The sequence below is a fragment of the Pezoporus wallicus genome, unplaced genomic scaffold (assembly GCF_028554395.1).
Source record: "Pezoporus wallicus isolate ANWC-B61680 ecotype Strahan unplaced genomic scaffold, APGP_CSIRO_Pwel_v1 contig_6644, whole genome shotgun sequence".
In the NCBI taxonomy this organism is placed as follows: domain Eukaryota; kingdom Metazoa; phylum Chordata; class Aves; order Psittaciformes; family Psittacidae; genus Pezoporus; species Pezoporus wallicus.
In genome coordinates this window covers 46,484-72,189 of record NW_026637098.1, presented here as the reverse complement: position 1 = coordinate 72,189, position 25,706 = coordinate 46,484, and the positions used below count along the sequence as shown (strand labels likewise).

The 25,706-nt window shown below is 50.0% G+C and overlaps 1 protein-coding gene across 3 annotated transcripts in view; it reads left to right on the top strand.

Moving 5' to 3' along the window:
- The window catches only part of PTPRA (protein tyrosine phosphatase receptor type A), a 112,663-nt gene that overhangs the window by 44,114 nt on the left and 42,843 nt on the right, over positions 1-25,706 (top strand). For 2 of the 3 annotated variants that reach the window (XM_057403204.1, XM_057403202.1), the window contains exon 2: positions 6,998-7,064. The exons of the other annotated variant lie outside the window; for it this stretch is intronic. In XM_057403204.1, coding sequence (XP_057259187.1) covers positions 7,032-7,064 — 33 coding nt within the window. In that variant the 5' untranslated portion in view covers positions 6,998-7,031. The remainder of the gene's footprint in view (positions 1-6,997; positions 7,065-25,706) is intronic. 3 annotated transcript variants of the gene reach the window in all.

Here is a 25,706-nt window from a genome sequence, read left to right as displayed (position 1 = left end):
TAAGGCAAAGATGTTTGGAAAGAGATATCCTTTATGAATTGAAGTGATACAGCTGGGGAAGATAACCCAATCGTGCAGAGGTGGGCACTGACCCCAAGAGCCGTGTCTTGGGAAGCCTGTGGATGCACAACTCTATGCAAGAGGCGTTCACCAGTGATGATTTGTTAGTCAAATATGGGACTGTATGGGTATAAGTGAGGGTGCTGGCACTGGAACACATTGCCCAGAGCAGCTCTGGCTGCCCCATCCCTGGCAGTGTTCAAGGCCAGGTTGGACACAGGGGCTTGGAGCAAGCTGCTTGAGTGGAAGGGGTCCCTGCCCGTGGCAGGGGTTGGAAATGGATGAGCTTTAAGGTCCCTTCAACCCAACCATGCTGGGATTCTGTGATTCAGGTTTGGGAATCCCTTTAATATCACTGAGTCCAACCATAAACTCAGTTGCCTTGGTCAGAAGCCCAGGACCACTTCACCTTCTGAACCTCCCCAGCTTGTTCAGCTGTTGTGAAGCAGCCAGGGCCTTTCTTCACTCATGATCTCTCCTTTAGCTCTTGTTTGCTGGATGAAAGAGCCATCAACAGGCAGCACTGCAGGAACCCCTGGCGTTGGCTGCTGTCGTGCCTGGTGGTGGTACCTCCAGCCCAGCAAACAGTCAGGTAGAGTCAATAGGGTGGATGCTTTAAATTCCTTCTTTACGAGAAAGCAGATAACGATTGGATGCTGTCCCGTTTTCCGGCTGGGAATTGTTTGCCAGGCTTGAATTACAGGAATTGCTGCGGCGAGGCAGTGCCTTTGTGCCCTTCACTCCCAGCTGGCAGCCTCGCACGCTGGGTCCCCGCATTGGGCTCCCCTCACAAACAATCACAGACACTGTTTGTGGTGGAAACAAACCCAGATTGATCTTGGGCTGTAAAGGGGAATAAACCAGTGAAGAATAACTTTATTGAATGCGGGGTTTAGATCTCGCTGTGTTCCCTTCCTCAGCAGGAGGAACTGTTCACACCGGTGGTGCTGCCAGCTCGTGTTTTGGCCTTTACTTTCTCAGCTGATTTGGTGTGGAAAGTCTTTGGACAAAGCCTTTTCCCATAGCTTTGGCTTTAGTTGCAACCCAAAAGCGAGCTGCTGGTGACAGCCTTTAGTTGTCACCGAAGGGTGGAGAGAAGAGGTTTTAAAGCTGCTGCTGTGATGAGGTATTTGGGGTTCAGAGGGGCTTGGGAATTACTGGGTGCTAAGGTACTGATGCTGGCCCATGCCAGGACCCATATTACTTCTTAGGGAGGACGGGGTTGTGGTGCTGCTGGTGCTGCTCAGCTCCACCTCCAGAGGCTAAAGGTATTTCTGGTGTTGCAGTTCACCTCCCTCCTCCTCCTCCTGGGTACCAGAGGATGCTCCTGGAGTCTTGCCATTTCCCTACCAAAGTGGTCACTAGTTCAGCTGCCAGATGGGATCATTATGGTGAGAAATCCGACCTGCAGGACTTGAGCTGTCTCCCTTCCGAGGGAATTCACGCTTGGTTTATTTTCCCTTATCCAGGCAGGAGTTTTCCCTCCGACAGACGTGCTGGCACTTTGCCTGGCTAGAAAACATGGAGCAGAGGAGCCCCAAGCACTAACCTAGTACTAAAAGCTGTAAAATGAATCAACTTTGGGCAAACCATATGGTAACGTTCACTGTGCCACAGGTGAGAGCAAATACAGTATGTTCAGTGCAGCATGAAGGAAAAATAATCAGTTGTCAGAGAGTAATGGTGCTGGAATTCCAACCCCTCCCACATGGAAGGTTTTAAAGCCTTTCACCTCAGTGTTCTTGCTCTTTTATATGGCTTTGCTGCTCTGACTTTGAGATGAGATCTTAGGCCATGGAGCTGCTGCGAGGGCTGGAGCAGCTCTGCTCTGGAGCCAGGCTGAGAGAGCTGGGCTGGGGCAGCCTGGACAAGGGAAGGCTCCAGGGAGACCTTAGAGCAGCTCCAGTGCCTAAAGGGGCCGCAGGAAAGCTGGAGAGGGGCTTGGGACAAGGGATGTAGGGACAGGCCAAGGGGAATGGCTTGAACCTGCCCGAGGGGAGACTGAGATGAGCTCTTAGGCAGAAGCTCTTCCCTGTGAGGGTGCTGAGGCGCTGGCACAGGGTGCCCAGAGAAGCTGTGGCTGCCCCATCCCTGGCAGTGTTCAAGGCCAGGTTGGACACAGGGGCTTGGAGCAAGCTGCTCTAGTGGAAGGGGTCCCTGCCCGTGGCAGGGGTTGGAGCTGGGTGAGCTTTAAGCTCACTTCCAGCACAAACCATTCTAGGGTTCTATGATTCTATGATGATTACCTACACCAGATAGACCTGCTTGTGTTTGGCTACTGAACTGAATCTCAAAGAGCAGAAGCTGTCACTTTGCAGTTCCTCTGTTATCCTTGTTCATTCAATCAGTAAGATTTACTTGGGTTTTTTTCCTTTTAGGACAGGGATCACCAAGGATACTCTGTCCCCAATCCCAGTGAGCATCCCAGCCTCTGTTGCATTCAGGTGGGGATTGGAAGGGGTACAGTGCAGTGGTTCTATTCTTTGTGATGACTTGCTTCTTCACATTAGATTTGATAAAGCAAAGTGCAAGGGATTTGAGTCTGCTGCTCTTTATTTTTCTCCCATTCACCTTGGTGTTTGCACTGTGGTGGTGTTTCTAGGAGCCTCTGTCTGCCCCCATCTATCAGTCACCCGGTCTCATGCATCACAAGGAAGGCTTGGATGTGCTCTTTAAGAAATAGAGTTATTTTTCAAGGGCAGCATCATAGCTTAACAAAGGACCCAGATGAAGCAAACCCCACCAGGTCTCCTCACCCCTTCTCTTCTATTACTTAGCCTTGCCTTGGGTCCTGCCTGCTGCAGAGGGATGCTGGTAGCATCTCAGCATCACTTCGGATGCAGCAGCTCGCTTGCGCTGTCCCAGAGGATTGTGGCAGCTTGCAAACACTCTCAGTGCTATCAGCCCATCCCAATTAGCATAATGATGCTGCCTAATTTATGCACAAATTGCCCTCATTTATGTGTGTGAATACCTATGATTAAACCAAGCACAGGTGGAACAGGGTTTGGTCTCAACCCAACCGTGCAAGCATGACGCAGTGTCCACCAGCTCCAGAATTCCTTCTCCACGTTACTAAACATGGAGCTGTGCATTGTTTCCTCTGGCAGCACATTGGGGTACAGGGCAGGATGAAACTCGTGGCAGGAGGTAAGAGAATAAAAGATTGCAGTGCTGAGATTTGCATGGATTAAAGGCGGGTTTAATTTGCCTGGATGCACTTGGCTTCCAGGTGGATTATGCCGGCAGCAGGATTTGGGGCTGTCTCGCCAACTAATGCCTTTTAGTTTCATTATTCCAACAAGAGATGGAGGCCACCTTTGCTGACCCCAAATCCTCGACGTCTTTGTATGTAATGTTTTCTAACATTCCTGGTTTTGCTTAGCAAGCCTGCTGTTGTTGTCTGATCCCAGCTAGTGCAGCCATTCCCAAAGCACTTTCTCAGTGGGGTTATTCCAAGAGACCTCTGAGGTTGTGAGCTTGTGGTCCTTGGTTTCATCAAAGAAATGGTGTTGTGCATGAAGTTGTTCCATCGTGAGCAGGGTGATCCAGCACAGAAATCATAGGCTCATGGAATCATTTAGGTTGGAAAAGACCTCATCAAGTCCAACTGTTCCTAAGCACTGCCAAGGCCACCACTAACCCATGTCCTGAAGCACCACATCCACATATCTTTCAGACACCTCCAGCAAAGAGTACACCCATCCAGGCCATGAGCAGCCAGTTCCTCCAGGAGAATGCTGTGGGAAAGTGTAGGTAGGCATCATCCACAGCCCTTCCATGAGCCAGAGGGTGCTCAGGCATTGGAACAGGCTGCCCAGGGCAGGGCTGCAGTCACCCTCCCTGCAAGCGTTCACACAGTGTGGAGACAAGGCCTCAGTGCCATGGGTTAGTGGTGGCCTTGGGATACAGGTTGGACTTAAAGGTCTTTTCAACCCAGTTGGTTGTGATTCTCTTGCCAGCCTTCCTTACTGTTGATGTGCTACAACAGCATGGACGTTTACCTGGTTAAGTTCCTTTCAAGCAAATGTATATAACTAACACATCATATAATAATTCCAAGTCATAGTGATGCTGTTCCCAGGGCTGGTGAGCTGCATCCAGGGCTTCCACAGCCAGCTGCCTGCCCTGCATCCTCAGGGTACCATGGTTTTGGAGGATTATCTGGTAAGGATGCTGGAGAGGGGCTCTTCATCAGGGACTGCAGTGATAGAACAAGGGGTGATGGGTTAACACTTAAACAGGAGAAGTTTAGATTGGATATAAGGAAGAAGTTCTTTACTGTAAGGGTGGTGAGGCACTGGAATGGGTTGCCCAGGGAAGCTGTGAATGCTCCATCCCTGGCAGTGTTCAAGGCCAGGTTGGACAGAGCCTTGGGTGACATGGTCCAGGGTGAGGCATCCCTGCCCGTGGCAGGGGGGTTGGAACTGGATGATCTTAAGGTCCTTTCCAACCCAAACCATTCCATGATTCTGTAAGAGGTTTCCATTGCTGGCACACTGGGGCTCAGTGGGCTCAGGGCAAAGCAGATCAGTGGAAAGGCTGGTGTGTGGCTGGGGCTGGGTAAGCCCAGTGTTGGACACGCCACCTCCCTTCAGCTGTGCCATACATTTGCTCTCTGGCAATCCCACTTGCTCCATGTGCAAACTGTGTGACTGGTTCCTAAGAACAGATGTGGGTGCAAGATGTTCCTGTTAGCATGTGTAACCTCAGATGTCTCTTGTTCTCACGTACTGCTCCTTACCTGTCAGAGGAACGAGGTTTATGAGTCACTGCAAGTCATGCGTCGTGAATTGCTCTCCTCTTCTGTTACTGATCTGTTTTTACAGCCAGCTGAAGACACAGCCTGCTCCAAACCCATTCAAACGTGTCACATTGACTTTCAGAAGCTTTTATAAGCTCTTTAGTTTTCATTCTGCCTTTGCAGGTGCTTTTATTCCTTGCCTCCCAGTGTGTTTTCCCTTCAGTGAGATGTTGTCCTTGCCTTGCAAGGAGCTGTGAGCATACACTGCATGTGTCCTGCCCCAAGCTTTGTGACAACACAGCTTCACTCTGATTCCCTTTCAACTCGGGTAGTGCTAAGTACAACAGGGAAGGGAGTCATATAGAGTCATAGATTGGTTTGGGTTGAAGGGACCTTAAAGCTCATCCAGTTGTAGCCCCCTGCCACAGGCAGGGGCATCTTCGACTAGAGCAGCTTGCTCCAAGCCCTGTCCAACCTGGCCTTGAGTAGATTAACCATGTAAGTACTGACAGCACAGTTGCCTGGGCCAAATTCCCTCTCTCTACCCATTTGTTTTAAATGCATGGAGCTAACTGAAGGATGGAAGGCCATTGCACAGGAAAGAGAGGATGGGCTGAAGGCTGGATTGCATGCAGCAGCCTCCAAACCCCTCTGTCCCAGGACAGCAGCATCACTGGGAGGTGTTAGGAAGCACTGAATCTTAAGGAAGAAAACACAAGTGGTATGGAGGGACCAGGGAGTTTGGCACATGTGTGGGTCCCTTGCTTTGGACCAGAGACAAGAGAAAGCAGAAGCCAACAGGGAAGTCACCCACTCTCCTCCTCCCTGCCACATCCAGTGTCTTTTATCTCTCTCAACTCCCCTTCAAATGGCAGTGGCTGATGCTCGTGCTCTGCTGGGGTTAAGAAGCTATTCTGCAGCCCTCAGAGCAGATGTGATCCCCGGGTCTTGCTGCTTTGAAGCTCCTGGTTCTATCACACTCAACTAAATCAGCTTTTTGCTTCTCTGTGGAGGTGAAACTCAGCCTTTTGTGCCCATGTGATTGAAGTGCTGAGGCTTGTCTAATTGAACGAGGGCTCGAGTCCACACTTGAGTAGGATGAAAAGCAGCGAGGAGATCACCCAGGGATTATGTCTGAGCTCCGCAGCTACTTGGCACTGATAGAGCAGATGGCTGGGTCACATCCTGCCCATGGCTGGGGAGGAAAGCCTTCCGCAGGGAAAAAGATATTAATTTGGTGGAATTTATTCACCCCTGAATCTACAAGTGCCTCAGGTCTCTACTTTTGTACTTTATAGCGTGAGCCCAGATGGGATTAGTGAAAGGAGGGGTTGGTTCTGCAAAGTGCTGCAAGGAGCCCGCTGCAGCCTTGAAGCTGGTGTAGGTAAAAGAGAGCTGGGAGGGAAAACAGAGATGCAGAGGGTGGGAGAGACTTGGTTTGTGCTAGGATCAACCAAACACAGCCATGAGTTATCCATGAGCCCCGGCTTTGCTGATGGAGCAAGGGATCCAAGTCCAAGAGCTTCTGGTTTGTGCAGAGCTGTGAGGACATCACAGACATCACTATGGGTCACCTGAACCACAGGGACAAGCTTCAGCCTGTTCTCTTTAGGACTGCACTTGATCCTACAGCCAAAGGCTGTATCCACAGGGGTTTGGGCTTGGGGAAGTGCTAGTGGTTGCCTTAGTGGTCCATGGCCATAAGAAATCCTAGTGACCAACATGCAGCTCTCTGGCACCTTCCAGAAGGGTGGGAATAAATGTACGTCCACAAACCTGCTTTTCTAATGTTCCATCTGCTTGTTTCTGGGTTAATAACACACTCATAGGAGACCAGAGTGCCTTCACTGTGATAAATATCATCAGTTCTTCTAGCTGTAGGCGCTCCTTGGCTTGACTTCACCCCATGAAGCAGTGCACGGAGCAAGTGAAGCTGCGAATGTCAGCCTCCTCATTTGTAACTGCTTCTGCCTCTGCCCAAAAGCACTTTTAATCCAGGAAGGCTCCACAGTCTCACACCTTCTGTATTTCACAGTTATATTCATGTTTTCAAGTGTGTCTCTAGCCTGAGCCGTAATGGAAAGCTGCATTTGCATGCAGGTAAAAGGAAGCAGCGTGACCTCGCCGGCAGCAGATGATGCTCTGTTTGGACTCTTTGGGTTGAAAAGCCTTTTTCTCTCTGTTTATTTGCAGGGGGCACCGCTGGAAGAACCTTTATGGGCTCCCAATGAAGGTGGATGATTTACTGATGATAATTAAGGTAGGAAGAAGTGGTGTTCATTTGGCATCTTGGCATTGGTCCTCTCCTTGAAATAACATCTCCCTGGCCGATGGCTGGGCAGCAGTGGCTCTATTTTAAGGCTCAGTACACAGTGATGGCAGCACATGGCCAAGGCATTAACTTGTGTCCAAGTGTCCCTTTAAACACAGAGGGAAGGGAAATCTTATTTAAGAGCTACCTGGAACGTAACTAAGTGGAAAAACTCTGACTTCCTGCCCCAAAGGATAATAAGGGCTCTGTTGGAAGGGGAATGGCTCTTATTTGAGAGCACTCAGCACAGGGATTTTCTTGTTCTGCTGAAGCATAGTGGTTGGGTTGGAATTCAGGTTCTAACTTGCCATCCCACCTAAAAATACATTTTGTTAGTTTATTTTCATCGTGTTGAGCTTCTGTGGAAAGCTGGTCCATCTCCAAATGTGGCAAGAGAGAGCTCCGTCCTTGATTAATGAAATGGAGGAAAATCCCTGATGTTACAAGCACAAAAGCATTGGATAAACTTGGAATAGAAATACGAATGGGTGCTGAGTTAAAAGTATTTATAAGTAGGTTTTATGATGCTTGAATATCTGGATTCTTGCCTTGCTGGATCAATTCTGCCTTGGTTGTTGTGCTCTGGAGCGGCATCGTGGTGGTGCAATGGTTGCTGCTGCTCTCTGCTTCCTCCTGGAGTAGGAAGGAGAGTCTTGACCATAGTCACTATATAGACTCCTAAACATGAGTCAACCTTTCCCATTGCAATCAAAAACCCCTTACAAAGTCATCTTACCTTTACTCAGGCAGGAGAACCTTGTACTTTGCTCTACACATTCCTACTGTTTCAGTTCACAAGCTTGGAAAGGTGGTAGAGCGGTCCCTGAGTTGCCACCATAGTATCAAACCTCTGCAGCCTGCACATACCCAAAATACAGCGAATTTGGATGCTCGGATTTGGAGCCTGGTGGGGCCAATGTCACAGACAGGATTTTACCCTTGATTTATTCAGCCCCTAACTGTGTAAGGAAGTATGAGGGTGAACGTGGCGTGTGTTATGTGTGGTGTACATTAACACAGGCTCTGCTTTACATTGCAGTTGGGGTTTACACTTCGTGTTACCATGGGTTGGATGAATGCTTGTGTTGGTGTTTAGTGTCAGTGAGGAGTTTCCTGGCTGAGTCCTTGGAGGCAGAAGGGGAAATTCAAGCTGTAACAAGAGCAAATTCTTTCAGTGGAGGTTTAGAGTTCTCTCATGTATTTGTGCTTTCTGTTTGGCGCGCGATAAGATGCACTCCTGTGGAATTTGCTTGGAGCAGGGATTTGCATGAATTATTGTTTCGTGCAAAAGGAACATCTGTGCAAAGCGTTCTCCCTGTGCTCCACGGTACCAGAGCACCCGGCAGAGGAGGGATTTGTGTGCCTGGCTGCAGTGGTCAGCAATAGCCAAGTGCTTGGGGGAAGGAAAGATGGAGAAATAGAAACAAAGCTGCCGATCTGAAAGGGAAGACCCCTTCTGGGCTGTGTGGCAGCATCAGGATCATAGGATCATGGAATGGGTTGGGTTGGAAGGGACCTTAAAGCTCATCCACTTCCAACCCCCTGCCATGGGCAGGGACAGCTTCCACTAGAGCAGCTTGCTCAAAGAGCAGCAGCATCCCATTAGGAAAAACTTGGGATAATTGTACTTGGACTCTTGCAGAGTCCAGTTTTGTATTTAGGAGCTGGTTCTTTCCCAATTAGAAGAAAGAAGTTCCCTGTGAGGGTGCTGAGGTGCTGGCTCAGGGTGCCCAGAGCTGTGTCTGCCCCATCCCTGGCAGTGTTCAAGGCCAGGTTGGACACAGGGGCTTGGAGCAAGCTGCTCCAGTGGAAGGGGTCCCTGCCCGTGGCAGGGGTTGGAACTGGAGGAGCTTTAAGGAACCTTGCAACCCAAACCAGGCTGGAATTCTATGATGTAAGTAAAATGCTGTCAATTAGAGGAAATTGCATTGAAATAGCGTGGCCCAAAACCGTGTCAAAGGTGGAATTAGCAGTCATTGTGGATGGTCTCTGATTCTGCGCTTTAAGCATTTCATTCGAAGGGTTTCATGTTCTCGTGGGGAGATCATTCTGGAAATCAGTAATTAAGCAAATGAGCTCCAGTGTCATCAGCCTGGCTACAAAAGCAAGAAGCTGACATTTGGAAGAAACCTGGAAGCTGCAGACTCAAATTATCCAATACTGAAAATGACGGTGTCTCAGAGGAATAGGAGGAGAAATGAAAGAATCCCTTCAAGTCCGGGGGACTTGAAACCAGGTTTTGTGTGGAAAAGGAAGCTTTTTACTTTTACTCAGAATTCTCCATGGATGCTAAACCTGTAATCTTCACTGAAAATCTCATAGGATCGTAGAATCCCAGCGTGGTTTGGGTTGGAAGGGACCTCAAAGCTCCTCCAGTTCCAACCCCTGCCACAGGCAGGGACCCCTTCCACTAGAGCAGCTTGCTCCAAGCCCTGTGTCCAACCTGGCCTTGAACACTGCCACGGATGGGGCAGCCACAGCTTCTCTGGGCACCCTGTGCCAGCGCCTCAGCACCCTCACAGGGAAGAGCTTCTGCCTTATCTCCAACCTGAACTTAGTCTGTTTCAGTCTTAACCCCATCACCCCTTGTCCTATCACTACAGTCCCTGATGACAAGTCCCTCTCCAGCATCCCTGTAGGCCCATTCACTACCCTCACGCCATCCATATCCTTCCCTGTACCTTTTCCAGCTGTGTTGCCAGCATCTTCTGGGAGGTGGGAGCCAAGGACCTGCCCTGTGGATTAGCAGAGGAGCTTGACACGTGTGGTTTCCTCTCACCGGTGCTCGTTGCTGAGCTGTTTTCTGTGCTAGCCACAATAACTGAAAGATCTTTCCCGTCTGGTAACAGGCAGTAATTGTGGTTGGCTCCTTCCTCTGGCATGTGTGCCCGTGTTAACTTGCACTTCCATTTGTCATCAGAGTGCTGCTGCTGCACGGCTCCATCCCTCCCAGCTCCAGCACAGAGGCACCAGCCACGGCAGCGGTTGGACCCTGCACCCTCCCTCTCAAGGATTGCTCTTCATAAAGGTGCACTGGGTGGTGGCCAAGCCAAGAAGTGCTTTTTCCCCCATTTGGAAGATTTGCTCCTCTAGTTTCAGTTGAAGCCACCAAGAGCTGCATTCCTTCTCAGACCTTTAGTGGTGGCTGTTAAATGGTGGTATGTGTCGATGTGCACACTGACCCATGGAGTGCTCTTTGGAAATGCAGAGGTTGCCCTGAGACCAGAAATCACAGATCAGAGTGCTCCTAAAGCGTCGAATCCCAGCCTGGCTTGGGTTGGAAGGGAGCTTAAAGCTCCTCCCTTCATAAATCTGTTTATTCACTATGGAAGTCAAAGAGGAATAGGACTAAAAAAGTTGTAGATGTTTTGCTGGGTGAGAAATGGGACCTCAGCGACTGGGCTGCACATTGCCCTGTGTATGATGGGTTCAGCAGCTCTGGCAGCCCTGGCACGGAGCTCTGGAAGGCTGATGTGCCCTCCTGAGTTGTGTTCAAGTAGGGTCACAGCTTGTTTATGTATCTGCTTCATTGAATCACAGCATGGGTTGGGTAGAAAGGGAGCTTAAAGCTCATCCGGTTCCAGCCCCTGCCACGGGCAGGAACCCCTTCCACTAGAGCAGCTTGCTCCAAGCCCCTGTGTCCAACCTGGCCTTGAACACTGCCAGGGATGGGGCAGCCACAGCTTCTCTGGGCACCCTGTGCCAGCGCCTCAGCACCCTCCCAGGGAAGAGCTTCTGCCTAAGAGCTCATCTCAGTCTCCCCTCGGGCAGGTTCAAGCCATTCCCCTTGGCCTGTCCCTACATCCCTTGTCCCAAGCCCCTCTCCAGCTTTCCTGCAGCCCCTTTAGGCACTGGAGCTGCTCTCAGGTCTCCCCTTCAGGAGCCTTCTCTTGTCCAGGCTGCCCCAGCCCAGCTCTCTCAGCCTGGCTCCAGAGCAGAGCTGCTCCAGCCCTCGCAGCATCTCCATGGCCTCCTCTGGCCTCACTCCAACAGCTCCACGTCCCTCTTGTGCTGCTGCCCCAGAGCTGGATCAGGGCTGCAGGGGGGGTCTCCCCAGAGCACAGCAGAGAGGCAGGATCCCCTCCCTCGACAGGTAAATCCCACAGACCCTTTCCCTCCTCATCTTTCCTGGGAAGCTCCAAACATTTACATGGAATTTGACATCACTGCTGGGTGCTAAAGACACACCGGGAGCTGTGTGCAGCATCACGGCCAGTGCAGACTCTCAGCACTGAGCACACACCTCCAGCGTGGGGCTGTTGGAGCTGAGTAGGAGCTGAGGATGTGAAGGAGACAACTGCTTACAGAAACCACAGCAAGCAGCGTGTCAGGACCTGCAACCCATCCCTGGAGCTGCTGTGTATAAATAGACACATCCACCCTCCCTCTGCTCCTCACAGCTACCTCCCTGGCCAGGAATTTGTCTTCCCTCCGTAGCTTGTTCTGCAGGCAGGTTTCCTCCTGCAGGTGTTGAGGAAGGCCTCATCTTTATGTTAATTGAGCACAGCTATCAGTGCCCAGACATCAACTGCTCTCATGTGCCTCTGAGACGTGAGATTCTGATTGAAATTCAGTCCAGAAAGACTCATAGCAGCACCTGAATCAGATGGAAACTGCTCCAGATCGGTGGCTGCCTCCAAAGAACAGTGCCTGCCTTTGTTCTGCAGGGTGTAGAACCACAGCTTCAGCTTTCAGGAGGGCTGCAGCTGCGGTCTGCAGCCTGGGTTCAGGCTTTTGGTGGTGTTTGCTAAGCTTGAGGGCTTCCTCAGCATCGTGTCTGCACCGAGATCAAGCAGCTAAACACAGTTACTGCTTATCCTGTTGGACCTGAATCTGTGGAGTCATAGAACCATAGGATCAGGGAATGGTTTGGGTTGGATGGGACCTTAAAGCTCACCCCCTCCCAACCTGTGCCACGGGCAGGGACACCTTCCACCAGAGCAGCTTGCTCCAAGCCCCTGTGTCCAACCTGGCCTTGAACACTGCCAGGGATGGGGCAGCCACAGCTTCTCTGGGCACCCTGTGCCAGCGCCTCAGCACCCTCCCAGGGAAGAGCTTCTGCCTAAGAGCTCATCTCAGTCTCCCCTCTGGCAGGTTCAAGCCATTCCCCTTGGCCTGGCCCTACAGGCCCTTGTCCCAAGCCCCTCTCCAGCTTTCCTGTAGCTCCTGTTGAATCGGCCAGATGCAGATTCAATGAGGTTAATGGTTACAAACACCATTATCTTCTCATATCTCCTTCTCCAGAGCTCTTGTGATGTTATTTAAGCAGTTTGTAGTCCAAATCCTTGGAATTCCCTGCTGAAAGCTGAAATCTGTCAATCCTACCAGGTCTTTCCAAGAGCAAAGCACGGAAATCTCCTGTCCTCCATCTGGCACCATCACTGCTATTTTCCTCTCTCCTTTGTCTCCATTAATATTGGTGTATAAATCTGTGTCTTGTGTAGTGATTACAGAGAAAGGAAAGCAAACCCATATGCTCCAGGAATTTGGCCAGGGACACATGGACCTCTCATTGGGTAGATGGATTTGTCACACTTACTTTCTGCATGTGTATGATTTTGTGGTGAGGAGCTGCTGGTGCTGGGTCAGGGACCTGTTCCCTTTCCACACAGAGTTCCCTGGTGACAAGCAGGTTTGGGGGGGGATGTGGATGTACTTGGGGGGGATAAGGCAGACTGTGATAATGAATCATTCTCTGTAATTCAGAGTACTCACAGATATAGACAGATAAATACCAGGGTATTTACAAGATGCTTTATGTGATGGTCTAAGGTAGGTGCTTATGGGAAGTGGTATCTGGTAGCAGGTAAACTGCTGCAGTTGGGGAGAAGCAGACAAGCTTCTGATGCGTAAATCCTCCAGCTCTGAGACAAGATGCGTTACTGGTCCTGAGAGCTCAACCAGTTGCTCTGAGCTGCATCCAAATGCAACAACACTTTGAGAGGAGAGTTGGTACCGACGGAGCTGAGGGATGTGTTCTCTGTGGAAGGAGGTAAATGATTCCTTGGGGAACGTGGAAGGGATATCTGGGATCCAAGGAGGAGGATGGTTTTACAGGGAAACCAGTTTTTGGTTTACTATTGCTCAGTGACAGGGAATTTAATCCCCAGACTTGCTTTATGAGTGTGTTTTATCGATACCCATCAAGGTTGATGTGTTCTCCAAGACATATTCCCTTTCTTTCCTGTCCTATTACCCAAGTGCTTCTGCCCAGTGTCTGCTGTCTCTGGGGCAGTAAGGAGGGTGCTCTACCAGCTAAAGCATATGATATCTGGGGAAGCAAACACTTTAATCCCTATGGTTTTGCTGCTGCAGAGAGCATTTGTGGGGATGGGGCTGTGTGTGAGCAAACGTTGCATGTTGGCCGGATTCTGCTTCCATTTGATGCAGTGCATGCGCCCTGATGAGAGATTCAGCGAGGTCAAGGCACCCTTTGAAGAACTAGAGAGAGAGAAGGCCTTCAAACATAGATGGAGTCTATACTGCAATAAAGCTGCTTTCTGCTCCTTCATGGCTCTTGCCTTTGCTCACTGCGAGGTGCTTTGCTGGTAACGTTCTGGCTTGACTGCCCCTTGCTCAGCGGATGTTCTGGGCAACCTCAGGTCTTACCTTGGGCTGAGCTTTGAGGAAGTACAAGGTCAAGCTGCTGTGGGTCTAGAGGGAGCTCCTAGGTTTTAAGCTCAAGTAGAGCTGGTCCTTGCTGAAAGGAAAGCAGCTCCTTGGGTTTTAGTTTCAAATACAAACAAGCTTTGTATTTGAGACCAACCGGGGGTGAGGGTGAGATGCTGTTGTCCCCCTCCAAATGAGTGGATATTATGGCATCTAAACTGACATCTGAGCCTGTGATGTTCCAGTGTGGCTGAGCAGAAAGGTCTCTGCAGCTGCAGTGTGTTTGGGTTTAGTTATTGCCCATTACTGTGTGCAGTTTTCCTCCTTGTAGAGGAGCATTGCGGAGGAGGAGAGGGCAATAACCCAGAGGTAAGGCAGGAGATGGTAGTGTCACCATCCCTGCAAGTGTTCACACACTGTGTAGAGGGGGCCTTCAGTGCCATGGGTTAGTGGTGGCCTTGGCAATGCTGGGAATGGTTGGACTGGATGAGCCTAGAGGTCTTCTCCAACCCAGTAGATGCTATGATTCTAAGTGATGGGTGTTGAGCAGGCACTTGCTGGGATGCGCATCATCTTGCTTCCTTCACCCCAAAGACGGACTCAAAGTTGTAGACGTGGTGAGGCAGATGGTGGGACATCGTGACCAAGAACAGTGTGAGACTGAAGGGTCTGGAGGAAAGAGTTAAATCTGAGCAAAGGCAAATTACATGGAAGGGCTGGAGCTCTGCGCTCAGTGCTTCCCCAAAGCAGCACACGCAAGTCAGGAATCCTGGGAATCATAGAATCCTGCAATCCCAGGTTGAAGGGACCTCAAGGATCATCTGGTCCAACCTTTCCAGGCAAAGCATGGCCTAGACTGGATGTCCCAGCACCCTGTGCAGCCCAGTCTTAACAGTGTCCAACGCTGGGGAATCCCCCCTTCCCTGCGGAGGCTATTCCAATGGTTGTTCTCAGTGTGAAGAGTTTTCCTCTTGTGTCCCCTTGGAATCTGCCCAGCAGTAACTTGTGCCCATCACCCCTCGCCTTCTCCATGAGACTCCTTGTACAAAGGGAATGCCTCCTTCACCTGAGCATCCTTATGGAGTGCTGCATTGGGAATGGTGGTGTTGGCTGGATGTTTTCTTCCACATCTTTGCCTTCAAATGAAGGTGCAGTGGAGGGGACAGGGATTCTCCTATTGCTGGACCAGGTGTCCCCTTACAGACACCAGTTACAATCAGAAACCACTGTGAAACCCCAGTTGCCATGGGTCACTGCCTTCAGCTGCAGGGGCAGTAGCCATGTGCATCAGCCACCTCACCACTTGTCACCATGGTTTAACCTACTGCTGTTGAAGAAAAGCAGAGCCTCATCCGGCAGCACCCAATGGGTGCTGGGGTGCAAGGAGACCACAGCACCCACGCTGCTGGTGCTGCTCTGCCTCCATCAGAGCTCTCACAGGCTGAGGTCTGCTGCTGGAGAGCTCTCATACACATTATGTGTAATGAGGATGCCTCTCCCCACATGACAGCTTGCAGGAAATGAGTTTTCTGCTCTTCAGCTGCCAGTGCAGCCTCGTGGGTTGTGAGGACCCGCAGCTTCCGCTGCACCCAGCTTGGCTTCAGTGCCGTCAGCAGCGTGGAAGCCACCCTCAAATCATAGGATCATAGAATCATGGAATCAACCAGGCTGGGAAAGCCCTTTAAGCTCACCCAGTCCAACCATTCCCAGCACTGCCAAGGCCACCACTGCCCCATGGCACTGAGGCCTCGTCTCCACTGTGTGTGAACACTTGCAGGGACAGTGACTGCAGCCCTGCCCTGGGCAGCCTGTTCCAATGCCTGAGCACCCTCTGGGGCAGGAATTGTTCCTCAGCTCCATCTAAACCTGCCCTGGGGCAGCTTGAGGCCATTTCCTCTTGTCCCATCCCTTGTTCCTTGGGAGCAGAGCCCAGCCCCTCCTGGCTCCATCCTCCTGTCAGGCACCTGTAGGGAGCCATCAGGTCCCCCCTGAGCCTTCTCTTCTCCACACTGAACCCCCCAGGTCCCTCAGCCCTTCCCCATCACACTTGTGCTCCAGGCCCTGCACCAGCTCCAGTGCCCTTCTCTGGCCCCGCTCCAGTGGTGGGAACACCAACAGGTACCCACAGGCACAGAAGCAAACTGGAAAGCTGGCTATGCTGCTGGTTTGGAGGCAGTTGCTCAATGGAAGATGAGCTTTGCTGGGAGATGCCACCACCTTCTCTTAGTGCTGTTTGCACTGTTACTCTCAGAGCTGAATCTGTTCAGTCCTTTCCCTCAGCACCAGCCAGAACCTCAATCGAAACCTCTCCAATTGCTATTCCTTTATGTGTTTTGAGCAGAGCCTGAAATGTGTATTTGGGAGGATGTTTTAGTGAGCTGTTGGATGACAACCCGCTTTCCCCTCTGCATTAACTGCTTTAAAACATCTACTCCCTGGTTCAAGTTTATTTGCCCTTTAATAAAGGAAGATATTATCTGTTGGAGACTTATTTTTTCATCCCTCAGGCAGGTGTTTGAGTTTCCATTGTTTTTAAAGCAGCTCTTTCTGTGCTTGTTGAATGGCTGTCAGCTGCTGAACACGATCATTAATCTTTATCAAGTGCTTAGCTGGATATGCTGTTTCAGTGATGCCATGCAGATGGGCGCTAGGATGCTCAGGATCACCTTGGCTATGTATACTGTGTTTTGAGCCTCCTTGCTTTATCATTTGATGGATGCAGCTCTTCATGTGCTGTGTTAGCAAGGGAGCTCTTCCTCAGTGGTTTATATCTTGCTTGTAAAGCAAATACCTTTTAAAATCTGTGCTCTGTCCTTCAGCCTTTCCTATTCATGTACTTCATCCATCCACCCATGGCAGCGTTCAAGGCCAGGTTGGACACAGGGGCTTGGAGCAAGCTGCTCTAGTGGAAGGTGTCCCTGCCCGTGGAAGGGGTTGGAGCTGGATAAGCCTTAAGGTCTCTTCCACCACAAACCCATTACGGCATTAATGGGGCAGCCACAGCTTCTCTGGGCACCCTGTGCCAGCGCCTCAGCACCCTCACAGGGAAGAGCTTCTGCCTAAGAGCTCATCTCAGTCTCCCGTCTGTCAGGTTCAAGCCATTCCCCTTGGCCTGTCCCTACATCCCTTGTCCCAAGCCCCTCTCCAGCTTTCCTGCAGCCCCTTTAGGCACTGGAGCTGCTCTCAGATCTCCCTTTCAGGAGCCTTCTCTTGTCCAGGCTGCCCCAGCCCAGCTCTCTCAGCCTGGCTCCAGAGCAGAGCTGCTCCAGCCCTCGCAGCATCTCCATGGCCTCCTCTGGCCTCGCTCCAACAGCTCCACATCCCTCTTGTGCTGCTGCCCCAGAGCTGAAGCAGGACTGCAGGGGGGGTCTCCCCAGAGCACAGCAGAGGGGCAGGATCTCCTCCCTGAGCTGCTGTGGAACATCTTCATGAGATAACACACTGGGTACCCCCAACAACCACCCCTGACAGTGGGACCAAGCTGGATGTTCCCCAGAAGCAATGAGTACAGGTATTGTGTAGCAGGGGTTGGTACCATTGAGGATGGTGGACTTGGCAGTCCTGGAGTAAAGGTTGGACTTGGTGATCTCAAAGGTCTTTTCCAACCCAGTTGATTCTATGATTCTCTGAGAGGTTAGTGCCTGATTAGATGGTGTCTGAAGAAAGTTGCTGGCTAAATAAAGTCTGATATGTTCTTGGATATAAATTAGCAATGTGGCAAAGAGTAAAGCAATTTCTCCCCTTAAAATCAATGTAAAAAGAGAAGGGATGTATGCAGGGACTGGAGAAACACCCATAGTGTTTCCATCACTGTCCTCACCTGCCTCACACAGATCAAGATGAACCAAGGAGGAAGCTTGGAGGTGTGGTTGGGTGACCTGTTCTCAAAGCCACCATATCCGCTGTCTTGATAACACTGCTCTCTTTATCTCAGCATCCCTGTACACACTATCCTTGGGAGTATTTCTGGAGGGATTTACAAAGCCACTGGAGTGATTTAAGTGCTCGGATGTATTTGAATATCCCAGTAAGTGTTTATCTGTAATTGAGGTCTTATAAAAACACTGTGAAACACGAGCTGTCATCCAAATCCTGCCTCCTTTCCAGTGAAACTAGCAAATACCATGCTTTGATCATCCTTTGTCCCTATGGATTAGAGCCATCTCCTCTTTTCTTTGCACAGAGGACCCCTGAAAGGACTGAACAAGCAGCCTCGAAGAAGCATCAACAGAGCCCATCCCTGCGATGTTCAGGCTCCCCAGTGCCTTTTGGGAGGTGGTACCAGCACTGGTACTTCAAAGGAGGATGAATCTGCTCCTGGGGCTGGGGGTCTGCCTCCCCCCTCCTCACTGTGAATCAGGGGTTGACTTGAGCCCTGCAGTGTAGCTGTTTATACCTCCAAGGTTTGAATTATCGCTCTGCAGATCCCATCATCCCTCTGTTTAATCCCTTTTCCTTTCTTCTGCCATGCTTTTGACCCCAGCCATTTTCAAAGCAGTCACATTCGCTTCCTAGGGTTTTCTTGGGATGGAATTCACATCCAGGAAAGGGGAGGAGGATTTAAATGGCTTTTTCTGTGCTGTTTGATTGTCTCTGACCCTCTCCTTTACTCATTTCCTCATTCCACAGCCAAGTCCTTTTATTTTAATCTCCTCGGAACGTTTCATATCACAACCATCAAAACCTTTCTAGGCCTTTTATTGTATAGGGCCTTAAAAGATGGGGTGAATATTGCACCGAATGGGCTTGGATGCCTCACAGAAAGCTTTGGGAAGGAGAACCACATCCATGCTCCTGATTATTGAGCATAGAACTCTTCTTAATATTCCCCCCCCCCAAAGGAATAAGCGATGGGAGGGAGGGTGTTGTTGCTATTGGATTTATTGGCTGTGATTTAGCAAATAAATGCTTTATAATCACTTCCTTGCTGCTCCTCGCAGCCAAGAAAGGGAGACGTGCAGCGAAGGAAGGGCAGGCTGCCTGCTCCTGCTCCCTCTTTCCCTTTGGATTTGCATTTCCTACTTCCCGGACTGCTTTCCTTTAGACCTCTAATGAGCGTTTAGGTACACATTTAGTCTTATGGCTCTCTATAAGTTGTATATTAAACAGAAAAGCCCAAATCTGGCCCCAGGCCAGTGTCTGCAGTGGTTCCTGGCTCTGTGCTCGGTTGCTGCTATTTGGATGTTCCCGTATTTCCCGTCTGGGAGAAGCCATCAGGAAAATAAAGGGAGATGTGGATACACTGAAGTCAGCTGAATGCTTTCAAATGTTAGACCAGGCTGTACGAGGGTGGGAAATAAACCTTGCTGCTAACGCAAGCAGCAGTCCCTCTGCAGTGCGAGCTTCCCTCCCATCCCTCTCAACGGGGATTCCTGCCTGGAACAGCCCTCCCATCAAAACCTTTCCCTTTGGCTTCCAGACCCTTGTATAACAAAGGGAAACACTGGAACAGGCAGCCCAAAGAAGTGGTGAATGCTCCATCCCTGGCAGTGTTCAAGGCCAGGTTGGACAGAGCCTTGGGTGACATGGTCTACGGTGAGGCGTCCCTGCCCATGGCAAGGGAATTAAAACTGGATGATTTTAAGGTCCTTTCCAACCCAAATCATTCTGTGATTCTATGAACAGACTTACATACATGGTTAAGAGCTTTGAACAAGAAGGAATGAAGATAGCTGGCCAGCAGAACTCCTGAACATGAGTGTAGACCTTTGAAACTTGAAGCTGAGCTGAGCCGGACACCAGTTCCAATGATACTGGAGGCACCGAAACCACTGGTGTGTGGGAATGGCCTTGAATTACTTGGAATGTGACAATAACGGCATGGCTTGGGTTGGAAGGGACGTTAAAAGCTCATCCAGTTTCAACCCCTTCCCATGGGCAGGGACACCTTCCACTGGAGCAGGCAGCTCAGACTTACCTGGAAATGGAGTATTTGCATTTAATTTACAGTTGATAATGAAGAGAAACCTTGAAAGTGTAGGCTGAGAAAGTATCAATTGTCACTGAACCTGCCAGAGAGGAGACTGAGATGAGCTCTTAGGCAGAAGCTCTTCCCTGGGACGGGGCTGAGGCGCTGGCCCAGGGTGCCCAGAGAAGCTGTGGCTGCCCCATCCCTGGCAGTGTTCAAGGCCAGGTTGGACACAGGGGCTTGGAGCAAGCTGCTCTAGTGGAAGGGGTCCCTGACCGTGGCAGGGGTTGGAGCTGGAGGAGCTTTAAGGTCCCTTCAGCAGAAACCAGTCTGGGATTCTGTGATTTACATTCCTTTCATGCTGGTTGAACAGCTCAGAGGCAGGACCCTGAAGCAGAGCAATGGCTCTTGGATCGAATGGGGAATTACTTGTTAAAGTGTGAGAAGTTCCATATGTTATGCCCCAAACCAACCACCTGTTAATAAATTAGAACAGCTATTATCGTAGAGTCAGGGAATCATAGAATAGTTAGGGTTGGAAAGGACCTTAAGATCATCCAGTTCCAACCCCCCTGCCATGGGCAGGGACACCTCACACTAAACCATGGCACCCAAGGCTCTGTCCAACCTGGCCTTGAGCACTGCCAGGGATGGAGCATTCACAACCTCCCTGGGCAACCCATTCCAGTGCCTCAGCACCCTCACAGGAAAGAATTTCCTCCTTAGATCCAATCTAAACTTCCCCTGTTTCAGTTTGAACCCGTTACCCCTTGTCCTGTCACTACAGTCCCTAATGAAGAGTCCCTCCCCACCATCCCTATAGGCCCCCTTCAGCTACTGGAAGCTGCTCTGAGGTCTCCACGCAGCCTTCTCTTCTCCAGCCTGAACAGCCCCAACTTTCTCAGCCTGTCTTCATACAGGAACAACAGCAGGCATCAAACAGGGACATCTGCATATAAAATACCCTATTGAGCATTGCTGGGAAGGGCAGTGGCTGGCTGGAGTTGAGTTCTCCAGTCTGGGCTTCCTTTGCATTTGTGGTGCCCTTGACCACTATATATCCCATACGGATGCCGTACCCACCATCCTGATGGATATTCTGTTGTTCATTTATTTCTTGTAGTTCTTCCAGTTTCAGTGAAAAAATACTATGTTTTTGGAGCAGCATTTCACACTTTGGTCCTTCTTCATCCAACTTTGGCCAGGAGTCAGCCTTTCTCTTCTTTGGTATGTGCATGAGGCGTGGAAGCTATTGCCTGCTGCGGACAAAGCAATCCTTGGATAAGCCATGGTCTGGGGCGAGCCATCCCTGCCCATGGCAGGGGATTGGAACTGGGTGATCTTAACTTCCTTTCCAACCTCAAACCATTCCATGATTCTATGAAACCCAGGTCCTGAAATGGGGTTGGGAATATTCATCAGACAAAGCCGGTATCGTAACCTGCATTTGCATACGCCTGGGGAGCATTGAAAGCAATTCAACTGGTCTGATGGGATGGGTCCCTCTCCTGTCTCCCTGTATCCCACCCTTCCTCGTTTCTTTCTCTGCCTTCCTTCCCAAAGAAAGGAGGAGGAGGGGGAAGAAAAGTAACTTGTACGGATAGAGGGGAGATGTAATGAGGAGCAGTGGGACCAATTTAGAACCAGAAGATTTCAGAGAGGCTCACACTCACTTTGACATGTCGGGCTTTTCCATAGAAGATAAAAGGAAAATAAATTAATCTATTCCTAAATTGTAATTCCTTTGGGTTTTTTTGTTTTGGTATCAATGTGTTTAATTAGTGTGGTTCATCAGTGAGATGAAGGCGTTCTCAAAAGGAAAGTCTCCATAGGAAAAGCTTCCTGGCAGAGGGATGGTTTAGGCTGTGGGGAGGAACAATATCCCCAGAGAAGAGGTGGAAACTCCAATGTTAAGACTGGATGGAGCAATTTGGGAAGTTTCTTGTAGGGAACAGCCTTGCGCTGCATGGTGGGCAGGACAGGATGATCTAATCGGTCTCTTCCCTGTCCGGTTCATCTGGTTTTCATTTCCTAATGCTGAGCGGTGGGAAGGGAGGTGGTGGGCTGCTGGGAGGCTGCTGGTGTTAGGGATTGGCTATTTGGTATAGGGTTAATGTTTTTCTGGGCTGGGATTCTGCTGTTCCAAGGTGTTTTAATGGAAAAGGACATTTTAGCCCCTTCTCTGACTGTTTCTATATGGGAGCATCTCCGCAGTGATTGCTCTTCAGGCATCTCCCAACAGTTGTATGTCAGTAGGGTGTCAGCTGCAGAGACTGATAACTGAGGACTGTTTCACTGAGATTTCAATCGCTTTTCCTTTGCTTCCACCCTCAAGAAACCCCGTTTCCTATTTGCTTTGTGGTACAGAGCCCTAAAAATGGGTAAGAAATCAGGACACAACATAAGTGGCCATGAACATTTCATTTCCCCTCTCTTCGTCCTTTGGTCATCGTGCAGGTTGGTGTTGAGGAAACCTTTTGTAGCATGTTAGGATTTGACCTGCTCATAATACTAAGTTATGTGGCTGATGGCAGTGGACGTGTGGTGGCTGAATCATGGCTTGAAGGTCGCAAGTGGTCTGCCATGAGCCTTATATATCTATGTATCTATTTATCTATATATCTATGTATCTATATGTATCTATATATCTATATAGATATGTATATGTATCTATCTATATATCTAAATATCTATATATCTGTATATCTATCCTGGGTTGCCCAGGGAAGCTGTGAATGCTCCATCCCTGGCAGTGTTCAAGGCCAGGTTGGACAGAGCCTTGGGTGCCATGGTTTAGTGTGAGGTGTCCCTGCCCATGGCAGGGGGGTTGGAACTGAATGATCTTAAGGTCCTTTCCAACCCAAACCATTGTATGATTCTATGATGGTGGTTGGTGTTTCTGTTGATGGGAAGACAGCAAAGGATTTGTGACTTGGTGTGAATTTCCAAGGAGGAATGGAGAGATCTGATATGTCTCACCTGGGAAGGGTGCCTTTGCAGCCAAGCCAGAAATGGCATGATGGAGGAGATGGTTGTAGGGTCTAAGAGGAGGGAAAAGATGAGAGATTGGACTGTGCAGACAAGAAGAAGATGGATTAAAGGCTGGTTTAGTGCTAAACGTGAAGGTTGTCCTTGGGACAGAGAAAGTTGGAGCAGGAAAGGTGAGGACTGTAGAGCATAGGATAAAGGAGCAACATTAGCTTGGATCTGTGGTGTGGTCAAGTAGTGGGATGCTGGGTTTGAGCATTCAACAGCCCAGCACCCCTCATGTGGAAAACCTGCACAAGGAAACCTTTCATCCCCAGCAGAAGAGAGATCACTCAGTGCATCTCTGCTGAGGAGCATCAGCAAGCTCTCTGCAGTTGATGACTTCATGGCTCTATTTGTTCTTGAAACTGTTCTTGAAACTCTGGTGCATGTAAACACAGTGCACACGTGCCTATTTTTGAGGCCATGTGAGCATCTTTATATGGCTCTGTAATGCTCATCCATTTCCTTCTTTCAAGTGCCAGAAACTGAACCACAGATAGTGAGCTTGTCATAGAATCCTGGTTTGTTGGAAGGGATCTTAAAGCTCCTCCAGCTCCAGCCCCTGCCACAGGCAGGGACCCCTTCCACTGGAGCAGCTTGCTCCAAGCCCCTGTGTCCAACCTGGCCTTGAACACTGCCAGGGATGGGGCAGCCACAGCTTCTCTGGGCACCCTGTGCCAGCGCCTCAGCACCCTCCCAGGGAAGAGCTTCTGCCTAAGAGCTCATCTCAGTCTCTCCTCTGGCAGGTTCAAGCCATTCCCCTTGGCCTGGCCCTACAGGCCCTTGAGCTCCTCATCAACCAACACCCCCTGTGTCCATCTCTGGGGTCCTCTCCTAAGCAACACCTGCAGAGACCTCCCTTGGGTCCATGCTTGTGATCAGGATGCACTCAGGGCACATCCATCCCTTCCACAAGTGTAAGTGCAGGTTTCTGATGGATCTGGTTTTGCCTTGGAAAAGGAGATGGGTTTTCAGGAGGAAAAGTCCATTCTCCTTGACAGCAATTTTATCCCCCTGACAAGTTTAAGTCCTTGTGAACTCTCCCAGTGGTGAGGGACAGCAGGAGTTTAATAGGAATCCCCGATCCCAGCAAGTTTTCATCCCTCCTTCCAGCAGTGATTTGTTAATCTTATTGCCCCCAGTATTTTAAAGGACATTCCCTGGCAAAAGGAAGAGTGTTTTTCTGGGACTATTCTTGTATCAAAGTTGCTCCTTGTGTAAGATTTATATCAAAAATAATAATAACACCAATAGAAACACAGCTTTTGTGTTCTCCTCTTACATTCCCCATTCACCCACACCCCAGGAGCTGCAGCTTTGCTGCTGCTTCAGACCCAGAATGAGGTTAGAACTGATGATCACATGGAAATCAGCTCCGTTTCCTGCTCTCCTGTGTGAGGAGCAAAGGTGCACGCAGGGAAAACCATTGGCACATAAACTGCAAGGTAAAACTTAGCCTAAAATGAGGAAGCAGCTGAGGGCTGTGCTCACATTGGGCAAGGCAGTGTGGTTTTGGTGCGTTGCTCCAATGCAGCTGATTCTTAGCAGCACAGTGATAACTTCAGGGAGGTTTATTTCAGTTTAGTATCAAAATTGCGACACAATGGAGATAGATTTTCCCCCCTGATAACAGTTTTGATCAAGGTTTCCTCTTGTCCTGCAACTTGCAAGTAAGTGGCCTGCTTGCTCCTTGCTTTCATTGTGCTCGGGGTATTATAAGCTCAGATTGTTTTGTAAACTGCTAATTTTAGACATTTCTTGATGCTTATTGTTCCCTTCATTGAGCTTCTTTTAACACCATGGCAGAACCTCTGCAGAGAAGCGGAAATCATCTGCGTCCTGAGACTTGGATGTCTAGGCTGGATAAAGGGCGAGAAAATGTGACTGGGTGGAGCAATTGCCCATCAGCCTTTTGTGAAGTCCTTTTGCTTTCCTGATGCAAAGTTCACAATTAATCCCCTTTGCCATAATATCAGGTAGTGGTAATTGGATAAAAGTCATAAATATTCCTATAGTGAGTGAATTACTGTTTGTCTTCCACCTAAGCAGTGTTCAAGGCCAGGTTGGATGGAGTCTTGGGTGACATGGCTTGGTGTGTGGTGTCCCTGCCCATGGCAGGGGGTTGGAACTGGATGATCTTAAGGTCCTTTCCAACCCAAACCATTCTGTGATTCTGCGATGCTGTAAACCTATGTAGGAGTCACAAACTAGGTAAGACCCAGTGCTGATACCCCCCCTCCACAGTCCTGATCCAGCTCTGGGGCAGCAGCACAAGAGGGACGTGGAGCTGTTGGAGCGAGGCCAGAGGAGGCCATGGAGATGCTGCGAGGGCTGGAGCAGCTCTGCTCTGGAGCCAGGCTGAGAGAGCTGGGCTGGGGCAGCCTGGACAAGAGAAGGCTCCTGAAGGGGAGACCTCAGAGCAGCTCCAGTGCCTGAAGGGGCTGCAGGAAAGCTGGAGAGGGGCTTGGGACAAGGGATGTAGGGACAGGCCAAGGGGAATGGCTTGAACCTGCCAGAGGGGAGACTGAGCTGAGCTCTTAGGCAGAAGCTCTTCCCTGGGAGGGTGCTGAGGCGCTGGCACAGGGTGCCCAGAGAAGCTGTGGCTGCCCCATCCCTGGCAGTGTTCAAGGCCAGGTTGGACACAGGGGCTTGGAGCAAGCTGCTCTAGTGGAAGGGGTCCCTGCCCATGGCAGGGGTTGAAGCTGGATGAGCTTTAAGCTCCCTTCCAGCACAGACCAGGCTGGGATTCTGTGAGTGTGAAATCGGAAGCAGCTTTCCAAATCAGTAGACACATATAATGCCAACGTGGGCATTACAGATACAATTGAGTTGCTAAGGCAGGGCTTTCCTATATGCCTTGTATAGCCCCAGATCGTCTAATTATTCCACTTCAGTGTGAATTAACAATGCAGAGAAGATAAAAGCTTGGCAACCCCTTTGCTTAGAGGGTCAATTTATCCCAGGTTTTGTAGGGCTGTGTCATTTTCAGCTTTTACACTGTGGATAACACCGTCCCCCTGGAGCAACACTCACCACAGCACTTC